Source organism: Neolamprologus brichardi, chromosome 20 (assembly GCF_056152115.1).
Source record: "Neolamprologus brichardi isolate AB-2024 chromosome 20, ASM5615211v1, whole genome shotgun sequence".
In the NCBI taxonomy this organism is placed as follows: Eukaryota; Metazoa; Chordata; class Actinopteri; order Cichliformes; family Cichlidae; genus Neolamprologus; species Neolamprologus brichardi.
In genome coordinates this window covers 24392958-24406912 of record NC_142123.1, presented here as the reverse complement: position 1 = coordinate 24406912, position 13955 = coordinate 24392958, and the positions used below count along the sequence as shown (strand labels likewise).

Genomic DNA, 13955 nt, shown 5'->3' with positions numbered 1-13955 from the left:
AGCAAGCAGTGGAATCCAAAAATGAAAACAATTAGCTCTCATACCTCCTGTGGTAAGGTTACTGTGTCTTTGGACATGCATTTTTGTGTCACTGCAGACTGGTTTTAGGGTTTCTATTAGCCTGTTTCACCAGGTTTTCCTGATGAAAGGTGACAGTGGCACACTTTGGCCATCTAAAGACACAGTGACTTTTAAATCATCGCAAAACTACGACTCCTCATGTACAGCAAACACAATGACCTTTGGTGCTGGCCAGTGGGCTCCGTGGACACCTGACAGCAGTCTGACCTACATTCAACAGCTGAAAGTTATATCTTCACTCCGTGTTTTACCTTATCTAACTTGCCCCACTGACATTTAGCATTGTGTCTGGTTGTTATGTGTTACAGCATGTGTCTTCGTGCATGATGAGCCACTGGAGAGCTTAAATAGAACAACTCACAGAAATGCTCGATATTGCAAACTCCTGAATGTAAATGTGCATTAATTTGCTACTCTAATATATGGTAGAATTGTGGATGAAAGCAACAGAAGGCATTAATCCCAAATCTGATTCAAATGATTTCTAGAAATTGATTCAAAAGGGGGGAAAATGCATCGCATCCAATATGCCTTGCAGTGAAAAAGAATTTGCATAATTCAAGTAAGATGAGGTTGAGAGCTCTTGCATTATGCAAATCAGGGTATGAGTGGTATATTAGCATAAAGTGCAGTCATAAAAGGAAATGTATTGGCATTACTTGTCTATCAGTTGCTCTTGGGTGTGGCACATTTCACTGAAGCTGGTTCATTACTATCAATCTAGAGTGTAGGTATTACACGTTTCTGTAGTTGGCTCGCTCAGCATTTACATGTGTGTGTGAAAGTGGAGAGGGAGATTAAATGTAGTGCATATGAAGATGTTTTCCCTTGAAATATTTCCTGTATATTAGAAGCTACAAGTTACTGTTATGTCTTCAGTGGGGAAGGATGATTTTGAAGGTTTGTTGTTTGGTCTGAAATAAAAACAGAGTGTCAGAGATGTACAGAGATTCAAGTCTGGGGATGAGACGGAATGAACAATATTACAGAGCCAGACATATTTAAAGTACAACACTGCAAATAGAGAGTGTTGTTTCACATTAGAAGTACAACAGCTGACAAGGGCTCTTGTGGCTGCACACCTCTCAACCTTCACTGTGAGCAGCACCACTTCAGTCAGGAGGTGTTTGATGCACCACAGTGAAAGCTGAAACACTAATAGTGCAGCAAGCCAGACTGATGGGCAGGACAGAAAGAGGCTCCATGCCTGACACTTTTTGTCCTGAAAGCGCATGTGGCCTTTTCAAATGTCAAAGCAAAGGGTGGATGTGACTGAAGAGTAAAAATGGCATGAATCAATCAATCAACCCGAAAAAGAGCTGAATTAAGCTGCTGTTTGCCCTTGTTTAGCTCATTTGGATCCCGTATTTGGCACCATTTCGTTCATGCTTACTGAAAACTGTGGAAGTGTCCTCTGTTCTTTCCTGAGTGTTTACTGCTCATACTAAAGATGCAAGAAACAGAATAACTGAGTGTTTTAGTACAACTGATCTGCCAGGATGATGAAAACTACTAAAAGAAAACAAATTTCCTGAAATGTGGATTAATGTGGGAAAGTTCAAATTATTGTCATGAGACTGTACTGCCCTCTAGGGATGTACAGCACAAAGTGCAGCTTAGGAAAAATTGAATTGATAGTATTATATCAATTCACACACTCCCCCACCCCACCCCCCATTTGTATCAATGCTCGGTCTCCCAACATCCACTGAAGGATGTAAGGGCCTGATGCTATGCCACACAGCAAACCTTCTTCTAACCTGGAAAAGCGTGTCACATGTGTGACTTGAATGGGCTGCAGGTACCATCTCATGCTACTGGTAGTATCAAGGACAAAAGCAAAAAGCAAAACTGGAGGAGGGATGAAGTGAGAGCAATGGTTGGATGGATTTACAATAATATAGTAATTTATGGAGCTACTTTACCAAAAAACACTTTATTGTATTATATTCTGTGCTCTTAGTTTTTTGTTTTCATATTTACTCATTGAGCTACTTTATTTTTTAAATAATTAATTTATAATGTTTACCACAGCTTTTTTATTTTGTCATATTGTATTTTATAGTTATTGCTGCCAAACGACTACATGCCCCATGAGCCTCTCTTCACTGGCGTCACGTCCGCCTTTTTTAAGCTTCTAGGACTAATATTACAAGGTTAAGTAAAACCAGAAGAAAGAAAGAAAGAAACCCATTGTCAGTATTATAGTAACATTTCGATGCAGCAATAGTTTAAAAAATTCTGATTACCCTGGATGATTTTGCATTCGTTGATTTTTTTTAATGGCCTAAAAGGGAAACGGGCGACGGAAAATGTATTTTTTGCCTTGCAACTTCCGGGTTGTGGTGATGTCACTGTCCTAACCATGTGTCATTGGTTTTGTCCGTGCTTGAGAGTTTTCCCGCGCTACCCTCTGTGTAAAACGACACAGTGAGCTGTCACAGTGTAGTTAGCGTCTTAACAATATTTTACCGTATCTTTACATCCAAAGCTAATTTTAGCTATCATATTATGCCATCATCAGACTATGATCCGGCTTCTCTACCGGACCTTTTACCGCTGTACTACCGGCGGCTTTTCCCATTCTCCCAGTATTACCGCTGGCTGAGCTACGGAGGAGGTGAGTACACAGGCATGGGAACCCAGCATAAATGCGGCTAAATAACTGTGGATGTTGATCTGTGTTGTGTTGTGTTATGTAGGAAGTTACGTGTTTTGTTAGGCACTAAAATGGTAGAATTATTCTGGATTTGACTTTCTTCCAACTTAAGTAAGTCATCCTATTCAACCATTCTAGCTTGATATTAATGCCTCTACATTCATCAGTTAAAAGTAAAATGATTTTGTATTTCTGTATCCCTATGAATCTATAGTAATGCTGTTATTTAACAGGGATGCTGAAATTCTGGTCAGATACTCGTGTTTAAAATAAGCCACTAGCCAGTTATGAAACAAATGTTTGTTTTGTTTGAAGTGTTTTAAAATATTTCACGTATTCAGCACGTTATCATTTATCCAGCATAAACATTGCATTAGACACATGGCTGATCTGCAGAAACATGTGAGCATTCATCACATATATTGATTTTTATGCCATTTAACACCAGAGTGGATCCTCTTCCTCCATAATACCCTGTCCCTGACATCCTCCTCTGTCACACCAGCCCTCTGCATGTCCTCCTTCAGTACAATCATGAAGCTGCACAGTGGCCTTCCTCTTTTCCTCCTGCTTGTCACCTCCATATTCAAAATCCTTTTCCCAGTACATTCACTGTCCCTTCTGTGCATACGTCCATCTCTGCTCTCTTTGTCTCCTGGTCACTCTCAATAAAAACCTGAGAATCTTCATCTCTGCCACCTCCGGATCAACTTCCTTACTTTTTGACAGTGCCCTTGTCTCCAATTCATACAACAGATCTCACTACCATTTAGCAGACCTTCCCTTTCACTCTTGCTGCTATCCTTCTGTCACTTATCTCTACCATGCCGGCACTCTCTTCTTGACCTCTGTTGTGCACTAGCCATTATTGTAACTGCAGATGTATAAATATATCCACCTTCACTACCGCTCCTCCTTGCAGCTTCACTGTTACACCTATCTCCCTCTCATTCACAGACATTAATTTTGTATTACATCTACTGACTTGGATAGATGCAGTACTGTAACATTTGCTTATAAATGAAACCATAAAAGTGCAGTTCACAATAAAGCTAGGATCCACTGCTCTGTGATGCTGACATGTAAAACTATTAAGAGTTAGACAGAGAGTTAAAAATGCCCAAATACAGTACTAATGTGTGTGTGTCTTGTTGTGTTATTTGTTTTTGTTTTTCTTGTACAATCTCAGTGCAGAAAAACTACTTTCAAAATCGCGAGTTCTCGTTTACCCTGAAAGATGACATCTATGTACGCTACCAGTCGTTCAGCACGCAGAATGAGCTGGAGAAAGAAATGCAGAAGATGAACCCTTACAAGATCGACGTAGGAGCAGTGTACAGTCACAGGGTAATTTTCCACACCTTACAGAGTTTGTGCATCACAGCAGACATATGTATGGAGTGTGTTTGTCTCCCTTTGTTGCCCACAGCCAAGTCAACACAACACTGTGAAGTCGGGGACCTTCCAGGCTCTGGAGAAGGAGCTTGTGTTTGATATCGATATGACAGATTATGACGACGTCCGAAGCTGCTGCAGGTAGGTGAATTATGTATCTATTTCCTGTCGCAGAATATCCTGACCGTTTCATCGCCCACATAACACTTTAAATCTGTCATTTTAGTGCTGCTGACATCTGCTCCAAGTGCTGGACCTTAATGACCATCGCCATCCGTATCCTGGATAGAGCTCTTCAAGGTTTGGTCATCACAGATTCAGTGCCAGGTGACAGCTTGTGTGGATTTTTGCTGAAATTCTCATCAAGCATGTGCTGGTTTTTGTGTTACTTCCAGATGACTTTGGTTTCCAGCACCGTCTGTGGGTTTATTCTGGCAGAAGAGGAGTACATTGTTGGGTGTGTGATGAAGCTGCCCGGAAACTCTCTGTAGCAGCACGCTCTGCTGTGACAGAATACCTCAGCCTGGTCAAGGTACGAGTACTTCAACTTTTAATAGAAGTCCTTTGTAAGTACTTTCTACTTCCAAAGCTAATCAATTAAAGTTTTTTGTTTCTTTTTTTTATAAACTGTAATTAACAGATGTTATTGGATATAACCACAGTTGACAGGTTGGGGTTGCTAAAACATAATTTGAATGTAACGCAGTTAGAGAAAAGTCAGTCAATTGATGCATTGCACATAAACCACCAAAAGCTACTTGTCCTGCCAGACCAAATAAGACTACTATAATAAGATGGTGAACTATGATTATTATAATTAAACAAAGTGTCGCACCTACATTACAATGTGCTTCATGTGGATTCATAGAGCAGACCACACAACAGCTAGAACAGCGTGTGATAGACAGACATGAAGTACAAATATTAAGAATCTTATTAAAACAAAATAAAAAGAGCATTTATTAAAAATTAAAAAAAGATAAAACAGACTAATACCAGGGTTCGTACGGGTACTTGAAATCCTCGAAAATGCTTGAATTTTAATATTGTCTTGTCAAGGTTTGAAAAGTGCTTCAATTTCAGATGTGGTGCTTAAAAGTGCTTGAAACTGTATTTCATTCACCACAAATAACTATCTGACCGAGTAGTTTTCTTATCAGATAGACAAAGAAAATGAGTCGCAAAGTCTAAAAGCAAAATTTCTCCGACTGGGCTGCGTAGCACCTCTGCATGTCAGTCTGTTTCACTGTGTGACCCCGCCCCTCCCCCGGACAGTCGGGGATGCGTGTGCTAACATGCCTGGAGATTGCCGTTTTAATGAGTGTTTGATGAAAATGACAATGGTAGACTTTGCGCTCTCGAGTCACATGATAGGTGAGTCCTAGTAAATAATTTTTGAGAATGTGTACATAACACGTGCAAATTTTTAAAACTATTATTATTTTCCTAGCTATCAAACTTGCTGGAGAAATTATTGAAATGCACGGAGTGTGATGGGTGGCACGGCGGATGATCTGATATCGTTGTGTTGGTGTTGTTCCCAGATCATCATGAAAATGTTGTTCCAGGTTCAACATTGCAAGTGACCAATCACATTGTTGTGACGTTATTCTTTTGCGCGCCAAGCCATTCGTGCATTTATGAAATTCCAATGTTGCTAGGACAATATCAGTTCTGCTTACCGTTTATTAAAGGGTTAGGGTCAGGGTCCGTTGATCGGCGGACAGAGGCGGTTTCTCACAGCTTAAGTACAGTTTTTTGTTTTACGGCGGTTTTTCCCGAAGTCGCAAAAGTATGACATCACAACACACGACGATATCAGATCGTGCTAGTACGGCAGCGCTATTATAGCAGTTAGTTATGACATGGTGATTTATAGAATATGCTGTGAATTTGGCTAACATTACTTAGCAGTAGCAGTAATGTAAGTTACTTCACTCAAGTAAAAGCTTTAAACATTAGTCCGATACTTAACTAGCCAACTTAAGGCTTAAGGAAATAATGGTAATAAGAGGGACTGATCTACATGGGCACAAAGAATAGCCACTTTTTTGTGCTACCGAAGTTCCCTCGCTTTCATTCAAAATCTGATTATTTTTATAAATTATAAATGGCTTCAAGCTCAGTGGGGCTCATTATAATTGTAATTGTAATTGTATAATTGTAAATAGATTTTAGGTAGATGCTTGTGCATTCTTAAAGTCTTATATGTTGAATTGAACTGAGTATGTCATCTGTTCAAAGCCTCTCCCAGTCAGTGCTCCATGCCTGTCTTATTGTAAATGGTGTTATTAGCACAAACACTTTAAAGGTGATCATTTATGACTTTTACAGTAATACAGACAGCAATGTAGTTAAACAACTTAAATTTGGTTTTATTGGGAATTAACTTGGCCGGGCCTTAGTCCATGGGGCCCGGCCGGGCACAGCCCGAAGAGGAGACATGGGCCCATCCTCCCGCAGGCCCACCACCCGCAGGAGGCGCCATAGGGGTCGGGTGCATTGTGTGCCGGGTGGCGGCCAGGAGCGGAGGCCCTGGCGGACTGACCCCCGGCTGCCAAGACTGGCAATAGGGACATGGAATGTCACCTCTCTGGTGGGGAAGGAGCCTGAGTTAGTGCGTGAGGTTGAGAGGTACCGGCTAGATATAGTCGGGCTCACCTCTACGCACGGCTTGGGCTCTGGAACCAGTCTCCTGGAGAGGGGCTGGACTCTGTCTCAGTCTGGAGTTGCCCCTGGTGAGAGGCGGCGGGCTGGGGTGGGTATTCTAATATCCCCTCGGCTTGCTGCCGGTACGTTGGGGTTTTTCCCGGTGGACGAGAGGGTTTGTTCCCTGCGCCTTAGGGTCGGGGAACGGGTCCTGACTGTCATCTGCGCTTATGCGCCGAGTGGCAGTTCGGAGTACCCAGCCTTCTTAGAGTCCCTGGGGGGGGGGTGCTGGAAGGTGCTCCACCTGGAGACTCTGTTGTCCTGCTGGGAGACTTCAATGCTCACGTGGGTAACGACAGCGAGACCTGGAGGGGCGTGATTGGGAGGAACGGCCTCCCTGATCTGAACCCGAGCGGTGCTTTGTTATTGGACTTCTGTGCTAATCACAGTTTGGCCATAACGAACACCTTGTTCGAACATAAGAGTGTCCATAAGTGCACGTGGCACCAGGACGCTCTAGGCCGTAGGTCGATGATCGATTTTGTAATCGTATCACCAGACCTGCGACCATATGTTCTGGACACTCGGGTAAAGAGAGGGGCTGAGCTGTCAACTGATCACCACCTGGTGGTGAGTTGGATCAGGTGGCGGGGGAGGACGCTGGACAGACCTGGTGCACCTAAACGCGTAGTGAGGGTGTGCTGGGAACGACTAGCAGAGGCCCCAGTCCGCGAGATCTTCAACGCACACCTCCGGCAGAGCTTCAACAGCATTCCGAGGGAGGCGGGGGACATTGAGTCCGAATGGACCATGTTCAGCGCCTCCATTGCCGAAGCTGCTGCATTGAGCTGCGGCCGCAAGGTGGTTGGTGCCTGTCGTGGTGGTAATCCCCGAACCAAATGGTGGACACCAGAGGTGAAGGGAGCCACCAGGCTGAAGAAGGAGTCCTATCGGGCTTGGTTAGCCTGTGGGACTCCGGAGGCAGCCGACAGGTATCGACAGGCCAAGCGGAATGCGGCTCGGGCAGTGGCTGAAGCAAAAACTCGGGTGTGGGAGGAGTTCGGAGAGGCCATGGAAAAAGACTTTCGGACTGCCTCGAAGAGGTTCTGGCAAACCGTCAGGCGTCTCAGGAGGGGAAAGCGGTGCTCTACCTGCACTGTGTATAGTGCTGGTGGAGCGCTGCTGACGTCGACTGAGAAAATTCTGGGGATGAGGGGAATGACCCGCCAATTTCTGGGGGCGAGGTCACTGAGGCAGTTAAACAACTCCTTGGTGGCAGAGCCCCTGGTGTTGATGAGGTCCGCCCCGAGTTCCTGAAGGCTCTGGACGTTGTAGGGCTGTCCTGGCTGACACGCCTCTGCAATGTTGCGTGGAGATCAGGGGCAGTACCCGTGGATTGGCAGACCGGGGTGGTGGTCCCCATCTTTAAGAAGGGGGACCGGAGGGTGTGTTCCAACTACAGGGGGATCACACTCCTCAGCCTCCCCGGGAAAGTCTATGCAGGAGGAACAATGCGGTTTTCGTCCTGGTCGCGGAACACTGGACCAGCTCTTCATCCTCTCGAGGATACTTGAGGGTGCATGGGAGTTTGCCCAACCAGTCTACATGTGTTTTGTGGACTTGGAGAAGGCATTCGACCGTGTCCCTCGGGGTGTCCTGTGGGAGGTGTTGCGGGAGTATGGGGTGTCTGGCCCATTGCTACGGGCCATTCGATCCCTATACAACCGTTGCAAGAGCTTGGTTCGCATTGCCGGCAATAAGTCGGACTCGTTCCCGGTGGGTGATGGGCTCTGCCAGGGCTGCCCTTTGTCACCGGTTCTGTTCATAATTTTTATGGACAGGATTTCTAGGCGCAGCCAAGTGGCGGAGGGCTTTCGCTTTGGTGGCCTCAGGATCTCATCTCTGATTTTTGCGGATGATGTGGTTCTGTTGGCTTCATCGGGTGAGGGCCTCCAGCTCGCACTGGAGCGGTTCGCAGCCGAGTGTGAAGCAGCGGGAATGAGGATCAGCACCTCCAAATCTGAGGCCATGGTTCTCAGCCGGAAAAGGGTGGAGTGCCCACTCCGGGTCGGGGATGAGATCCTGCCCCAAGTGGAGGAGTTCAAGTATCTCGGGGTCTTGTTCGCGAGTGATGGGAGAAGGGAGCCGGAGATCGACAGACGGATTGGGGCTGCAGCTGCAGTAATGCAGACGCTGCACCGGTCCGTCGTGGTGAAGAGGGAGCTGAGTGTAAAAGCGAAGCTCTCAATTTACCGGTCGATCTACGTCCCTACCCTCACCTATGGCCACGAGCTGTGGGTAGTGACCGAAAGGACGAGATCGCGGATACAAGCGGCGGAAATGAGCTTCCTCCGAAGGGTGGCTGGCATCTCCCTTAGAGATAGGGTGAGAAGTTCGGCCATCCGGGAGGGGCTCAGAGTAGAGCCGCTGCTGCTCCACATCGAAAGGAGCCAGTTGAGGTGGTTTGGGCATCTGGTAAGGATGCCCCCTGGGCGCCTCCTGGGTGAGGTGTTCCAGGCATGTCCCACCGGGAGGAGGCCCCGGGGCAGACCCAGGACACGCTGGAGAGATTATATCTCTCGGCTGGCCTGGGAATGCCTTGGTGTTCCCCCGGATGAGCTGGAGGAGGTGGCTGGGGAGAGGGAGGTCTGGGCCTCTTTGCTTAGGCTGCTGCCCCCGCGACCCGGCCCCGGATAAAGCGGATGAAGATGGATGGATGGATGGATGGGAATTAACTTTAACCTGTTAGGCCCCCAGGGGTTTTCTGAGCTTTCTGCTCGAAAATGAAATGACCAAAAATAAATGGAGTATTTCTCTGCTATTACAGACTCTGTGTAAACAGTCTTGGTATCAAAAATAAAGGTAACACTTGTGAGATGTCATCAGACGTGTAAATATTACTGCAGATGTTACTATGTCAACGTTGCTGTGACTCAAACATAGAAAAATTTGATTTTTTTATATCCCTCGCCTCATTTGTAAAAGTATTTTATAGCATGTAACACCTTTGAAAATATGCTTCGGTTCACATTTAACTCTAGAAAATCATAAATCAAAATATGGATATTACCTATCCACAGATTCATGGTGACGTAACTGCTCTAAAATGTTTGGTGTCTTTGCTTTGTTTGGTGTTTGTAGAAATGGTTTATATGAGATTTTAGTTGAGATTCAGAGGTTTCTGTGGACACTACTCTTGTCGGCACTTATATTTTTGACCTCGTGTTATAACAGATTAAAGGTAATCTCCCTTTTGCCCCCATTTTTGGGGCGTGGGTGATTAACTAGTTAAAAAAACAAACATCTGTCTCCTGTTTTTTGTGCCACATAGGAAAGAAGAGTCAATATCTGATGAGAAGACTTATTAATTTGGCCTTGCTGTGTATTATTGTGGTGTTTGGCGCAGTTTTCTTGTTTTATGGGATTTATGGTTTTTTTCTTTTCAAGTGGAGAATATCTCTAACAAATGTGTTTTTTGAGTTTGTACCCTAAATGCTAAGTGAAACATGCATTCTTTTTATGGGTAATGTGCTGGAAAAGCTTGAAAGTGGACCCTGAAAGTGCTTAAAAAGTGCTTGAATTTGACCCTGAGAAATGTGGATGAACTCTGTAATACGGTACTTATTGAGTTAAAAGATGTGACTGTTTTCCTCACATCTGCACAGTCTTAAGACTCTGATTTGATTATTAATCAGACTGTTGTCTTATTTGTTGTTTCGTGAGTAGCATCCTAGTGAAATGTATCTTCCTCAAATGGCCTGCAATGTTTGATTTTAAAAATGTGATGTTTTGTAGGGTGGTGATGAAACCATAAAGAAAGTAGTGCTGACTGAACCAATTCATCCTTTTATCAGGTAACTGTTTGATACATTTTGGTGTTTGTCTTTTATAGTCTGTGTCTGTGTTCCTGCAAGATTGTACCCTCTCTTTCATCAACACAATCTCTGGACATCATTTTTAATTAGGACCATTTTTGTAAGCAGTGACACACTGTGTTCTTGTTTGCCTTGTGAATTTGCTAATTACTTTCACTGAGACAGCTGTCCTGGATTTCTGTGCTTGGGTGCAGTTGTGAGCACAGTGATCACCATGCCTGATCACTGGTAACACACACTTGGGTACATTGCACTCTGTGCTTTTTAAAATTGTGACTCTTTTTAACAGCAACTCTCTGAAAGTGGTGAAGGAATACTTTAGCCGATATGCACTACATGACCAGGACCTGATGGGAAGCAAGGAGTCTGTAGAAAAAGTGCTGGCACTCGTTCCTGAGGATATCCTTTTCTTAGTTTACCGCATATTTGCCACATAAAGTAATTGATTGGACCTGTAGACATTTGTTGGCAAAGACTTCAAAGATCTTGTTGAAAGTGACTTGACTTTATATATTACATGCCAGAAGCTACCTACAGCAGGAGTTCAAAAAGGAGAAGAAGCCTGAGAAGCGTTGGGAACTGATTGAGGCAGAGGCTATAAGGAAACAGGTTGGTAACTTCGCTCACAGTTTTTACATTGTTTTACACATTAGAACAGAAGGGCTTATGGTCTTACAATCTATCTCCCTGAAGAGCACTGCAAAGAAGGGCCAGTACTTTGAAAATGAAATCATGCTGCAGTATTGTTACCCACGGCTCGACGCCAACGTCAGCAAAGGTGTGAACCATCTGCTGAAGAGTCCTTTCAGTGTACACCCCAAAACAGGTGAGCATACTTTAAAGAGGCTTGTACTGGAAATGTCTGGGCCTTTGCTAAGAGTACATGCTAGTAATGTTAGTAATATTGTATCACACTTTTTGGGCAAAGGTGCTCCTTGGAGCCAAGAGTCATACTGTGCATGTACATGATTGTAAACAAGAAGACAAAAATACACAGTTACTTGCTTGTTTCCTATATTTTTGCATATTTGTGAGACTTAAATGTTTCAGATAATCAGATACATCTTGATATTAGACAAAGATAACCCAAGTAAATATAAAATTCTGTTTTTAAACGAATGAAAATAATAAAATAAATAATAAAAGCTTACACTGGATGGATATAAAATATTGGCTTCTTCATTCTGTTAAATGACATTCTGTCATTCATATCAAGGTTTATATTCCTGAAATGTCAGCTCTGTAATATTAAAGGCTTTTTATTGATATACCTCAAAACTCAGAGGACCTTGGATCTTTTTTCTTTGTCACCAGGTTGATTTAATCTGACTTACGTATGAGTGTATAAAACTGCGTCCTCTCTCTCTCTCTCTCTCTCTCTCTCTCTGTCCAGGCCGCATTTCTGTTCCCATAAATGTCAGTGAATTAGACAAATTTGATCCCTTTTCTGTGCCCACGATCAGGTAATAATTTAATGTTTGGTGCTCTGTTTTCTGCAGCATGTGAGTGATCTTCATGAAGACTGATTTTGTAACATTTTGTTTTATGTTGTTGTAGTCTGATCTGTGAGGAGTTGGATCGGCCCAGGCCAGGCGAAGAGAAAGAGAAATTAGAGGATGCGAAGGAGAAGGCAGACGAGAAAGATGCAATAGAGAAGCGCAAGAGCAGAGGTGCTGGGGGAAAGAAAAATGCAAAGATCTACCTAAAACTTTTACCTAAAAATACACCTGGACAGCACATAAAACTGAAATCTTCAGGCCTTTAAATGGGCTGACATAAGGTGTTTTGGGGGCTAGGGTCTTCTCAATGGCATGATGGTTTTTTCTGAGTGTAAAGATCATGTGACGTAGAATAATCACCGGCACTCTCTAAAATGCTCCTTACACATAATTGGCTAAGACGTACAGGCCTAGTCACTAGTAAGCGATCCAAAAACTTTCAATTCCCCTGCAAAGTGGCACATGGTTGCTGAAGGTTGCTGGCTGTTGCTAGGCGAGATTGTTTGCAAAGGGCGTGCTTCATCCAAAATCTTCTGATTGTTGTGGTTGCTACAAGATCACCTATTGTTTGCATAATTGCTTGCTGTTGCAGAATTATGAAATGCATCAAAAACAGCCAAAAGATGTTGAAGGACCAGATCAAGGGAAGAGCTAGGGGCATATAAAATGTCATCTGGATAAAAATGTACATTTTGGGTAGCAAAGTTAATACTATTTATGTACATTTTGCCTTTAAATTAAAAATTGTGCCTAACTGCTGTAACACAACATATCTCAAATGGTGGAACTTTTACTTTGAAGGTGATCATTCTCCATGTCTGGTTCACATCGCATTTTTCACAATTTCACTGCAAATAGTTGGTGAGTGTAAGTGCAGACAAGTCAGTGTCTCCCATGTTAACTATACATGACTGCATAATCTTCTGGCAACCAAAGCAATGAAAAAGCAAACTTGTGACTAATTTCACTAGCAACTGCAATCAGTCACACAACTTTTCAAAATCTATGTACACCTGAATGAATGACTGGTGCATTGGAGTATAAAGTTCCCCCCCCAAAATTGGAACTTTATATAGTAACTTTATATTTACTATATTCATATTGTGTAAGTATTTAAATATATCTTTAATGTATCTGAGTGTTTCAGCTAATGCTACTTTTACTACTTTTCTTCTCAGATTACAAAAGAACCAGCCTCGCGAAGTACATAAAATACTTTGACCAGTTTCTGGATGGAATGGCTCGTTCATGGAAAGGAGAGCGTCTCAGAAACAGTGGTAGGTTTCTTTCTTTTTCTTTTTTTTAATAGATTAAACAGAAAATTTCCAGCAACTTTTAATCATTTTGCTTTTCCTTTTTTTTTCTCCTTCAGATCTTCAGAAAGAATTCTGAACTGGATCATCAGAGGTGACACCTCAGAACAACGTCCTGTTGTCTAATGTTGCTAATTATGTTGCTTTGTGGTGTTTTTGGTGCCATTTTTCTACTACACATTAATTTCACCAGAATCTGTTTTATTGTGCTTTGTAATAAAAGACTCGCTGATAAAACATTTAATAAAATGCTTAATAAATCCCTGATTTTTTTTACCATAAAATTTCACAGTAAAGTTTTATTTGTCTAATTGTTGGCTGTATTTTTTATTTTTGATGAATAAATTCTGTATTTCTACTCTTGCAAACACATTGTCTTCCTTTAAAAAATAAATAAATAAATATATATATATATATATATATATATATAGATCAGATCTTCAGAATTCTTTCTGAAGATCTGAAGGAGAAAAAAAAAGGAAAA

General features: G+C 42.9%; 1 protein-coding gene across 1 annotated transcript; it reads left to right on the top strand.

The window, feature by feature from the left end:
- The first annotated feature begins 2461 nt into the window (after positions 1–2461).
- Positions 2462–13830, top strand: prim1 (DNA primase subunit 1). Its single transcript, XM_087833565.1, has 13 exons — positions 2462–2701; positions 3930–4087; positions 4170–4276; positions 4362–4435; positions 4531–4667; positions 10580–10638; positions 10949–11060; positions 11179–11268; positions 11353–11485; positions 12053–12122; positions 12217–12329; positions 13337–13435; positions 13531–13830. Exons 1-13 carry the CDS (start codon positions 2593–2595, stop codon positions 13548–13550), a joined length of 1281 nt encoding a protein of 426 aa, XP_087689691.1. The 5' UTR covers positions 2462–2592; the 3' UTR covers positions 13551–13830.
- The last annotated feature ends 125 nt before the right edge of the window (positions 13831–13955 follow it).